This window comes from Lottia gigantea, assembly GCF_000327385.1.
Source record: "Lottia gigantea unplaced genomic scaffold LOTGIsca_359, whole genome shotgun sequence".
NCBI lineage: Eukaryota > Metazoa > Mollusca > Gastropoda > Lottiidae > Lottia > Lottia gigantea.
Window position 1 is genome coordinate 1 of NW_008709217.1, and position 2,860 is coordinate 2,860.

The following is a 2,860-nucleotide window of genomic DNA, read 5'->3' on the forward strand; positions in this document are numbered from 1 at the left end:
CTTAATCAACCCAAAAAAACCTCAGAACTATGAGATATTATTTGAAATAAAAGAATGATTCAAAAATTGATTTCGGCTTACTTCAATATTTATAAGGAAAAGATAAAATTGACACTTTTTAATTTGCAATACTTAATTGATAAAATGTCAAAATTGAGTAATTTCTACCAAAAAACACAAATAATTCAATTCTAAAAACACGTTGATTAAGAAAAATTTGCAGTGTTTTTTTTGTAAAACTTCAAAAGTGTATTTAAACGATTTTGTCTTTGAAATTCCAATATCAATTTCTATAAAACAGTACCGCCCAAGGGTCTTCAAATTTTTTAATCAATTCTAAAATAAAACAAAGACTTGATGCTCATAAAACAAAATTTATTTCGTACTTGGTAGACACATTCCTCGCAAAATTCTAATTTTCAAACAGATGTCTGTGGTTCCGGCAATTTCAATAAAACTAAGTGTTTGATGACGTCACTAATCGCAAAATATGCTTGTATCACACAAGACCCTAGTAGTAAATAGTGACGTCATTAAACACTAAGTATTAGTGGAATTGCAGGAACCACAGACGTCTGATTGAAAATTAGAATGATGTAAATTGATGCTATCAGTGTTCCTGATACACATAAAAAATATAGAAAACCTCTTTACAATCTCTTTAACAAGAATCACAGACGTCTGATTGAAAATTAGAATGATGTAAATTGATGCTATCAGTGTCTCTGATACACATAAAAAATATAGAAAAACCTCTTTACAATCTCTTTAACAAGAACCACAGACGTCTGATTGAAAATTAGAATGATGTAAATTGATGCTATCAGTGTCCCTGATACACATACAAAATATAGAAAACTTCCATACAATTCCTGTTTTCTGGAAGCTGCGACTCGCCCAACTTCTCATTCAAGCAGCCAACAAGACCATCTCTGTATATACGACTGTATCGGTCTGAAAACCGTCATTCCAAAACGCATCTTGTTCCGTTCTATAGAAGTCAATATTTCCATTTGCGTTACAACAGCTACAGTTGGTCTCAACCGTACCAAACCACCAACCGGATTGGGCAGCTGACGAACAGATTGACGTTGGTCTATCTGGAGTACTGAACTCGGTGTTGTTCAAAGCGGATAGACAGTCTTCTAATGGGCTTGAATCCACAGGTTCAGCTGTTCCAATCATTAGCCGAAATCCCGACGCAGTATCCGTAATTTTGAAAGCGTGGTATTTAATGGTCTTTTTTTTCCATTGCTGACTGACGTGGATTTTGATTTGAAGATCGTAGCTGCGACTGTTGGTTATTTCAAATATGCTTTGCAGACCCAACCAATGACTTCCGAACCAATCAACAACATCACCAAAACCATCGACATATTCTTGCCAAGTTCTGTCAAATGATACATTTGGGGACCAGTAGGAATTAATCTGGAGATACATTTTGCCGTAGACCATGTCGCAGCGAACTTGGAAAGGAGCAGCAGAGAGTTTTGGTTTTATCCAAAATGTATCATATCGACCTGCATAAAATCCCGAATCACGACCTTCTGAACAATCTGAAATTAGACAGTGGAATAGCTCAGTCAGTAGAGAGTTGGGTCGTCGTCTACTAGGACAGTGGAATATCTCAGTCGGTAGCGATTGGATTGTTGTCTACTAGGACAGTGGAATAGCTCAGTCAGTAGTGAGTTGGATTGTCGTCTGCTAGGACAGTGGAATAGCTCAGTCAGTAGAGAGTTGGATTGTCGTCTGCTAGGACAGTGGAATAGCTCAGTTAGTAGTGAGTTGATTGTCGTCTGCTAGGACAGTGGAATAGCTCAGTTAGTAGTGAGTTGGATTGTCGTCTGATAGGACAGTGGAATATCTCAGTCGGTAGCGATTGGATTGTTGTCAACTAGGACAGTGGAATAGCTCAGTTAGTAGTGAGTTGGATTGTCGTCTGCTAGGACAGTGGAATAGCTCAGTCAGTAGTGAGTTGGATTGTCGTCTGCTAGGACAGTGGAATATCTCAGTCGGTAGCGATTGGATTGTTGTCTACTAGGACAGTGGAATAGCTCAGTTAGTAGTGAGTTGGATTGTCGTCTGCTAGGTCAGTGGAATAGCTCAGTTAGTAGTGAGTTGGATTGTCGTCTGCTAGGACAGTGGAATATCTCATTCAGTAGAGAGTTGGATTGTCGTCTGCTAGGACAGTAGAATAGTTCAGTCAGTAGTGAGTTGGATTGTCGTCTACTAGGACAGTGGAATAGCTCATTCAGTAGAGAGTTGGATTGTCGTCTGCTAGGACAGTAGAATAGTTCAGTCAGTAGAGAGTTTGATTGTCGTCTGCTAGGACAGTGGAATAGCTCAGTCAGTAGTAAGTTGGATTGTCGTCTGCTAGGACAGTAGAATAGCTCAGTCACTAGTGAGTTGGATTGTCGTCTGCTAGGACAGTGGAATAGCTCAGTCGGTAGTGAGTTGGATTGTCGTCTGCTAGGACAGTGGAATAGCTCAGTCAGTAATAAGTTGGATTGTCGTCTGCTAGGACAGTGGAATATCTCAGTCGGTAGCGAGTTGGATTATTGTCTACTAGGACAGTGGAATAGCTCAGTCAGTAGAGAGTTGGATTGTCGTCTGCTAGGACATTGGAATAGCTCAGTCAGTAGTGAGTTGGATTGTCGTCTGCTAGGACAGTGGAATAGCTCAGTCAGTAGTGAGTTGGATTGTCGTCTGCTAGGACATTGGAATAGCTCAGTCAGTAGTGAGTTGGATTGTCGTCTGCTAGGACAGTGAATAGCTCAGTCAGTAGTGAGTTGGATTGTCGTCTGCTAGGACAGTAGAATAGTTCAGTCAGTAGTGAGTTGGATTGTCGTCTGCTAGGACA

The 2,860-nt window shown here is 39.9% G+C and overlaps 2 protein-coding genes across 2 annotated transcripts; one reads left to right on the forward strand and one right to left on the reverse strand.

The window, feature by feature from the left end:
- Positions 1-909: 909 nt before the first annotated feature.
- LOTGIDRAFT_145579 (hypothetical protein) lies at positions 910-1,440 on the reverse strand (the record flags this gene model as incomplete). Its single annotated transcript, XM_009058785.1, has 1 exon — positions 910-1,440. One exon carries the CDS (start codon positions 1,438-1,440, stop codon positions 910-912), a length of 531 nt encoding a protein of 176 aa, XP_009057033.1.
- Positions 1,441-1,638: 198 nt separating this feature from the next.
- LOTGIDRAFT_145584 (hypothetical protein) lies at positions 1,639-2,769 on the forward strand (the record flags this gene model as incomplete). Its single annotated transcript, XM_009058786.1, has 3 exons — positions 1,639-1,794; positions 2,020-2,189; positions 2,391-2,769. Coding segments are annotated over 3 exons (705 nt in total), but the record flags the coding sequence as incomplete, so codon positions are not given.
- Positions 2,770-2,860: the final 91 nt, after the last annotated feature.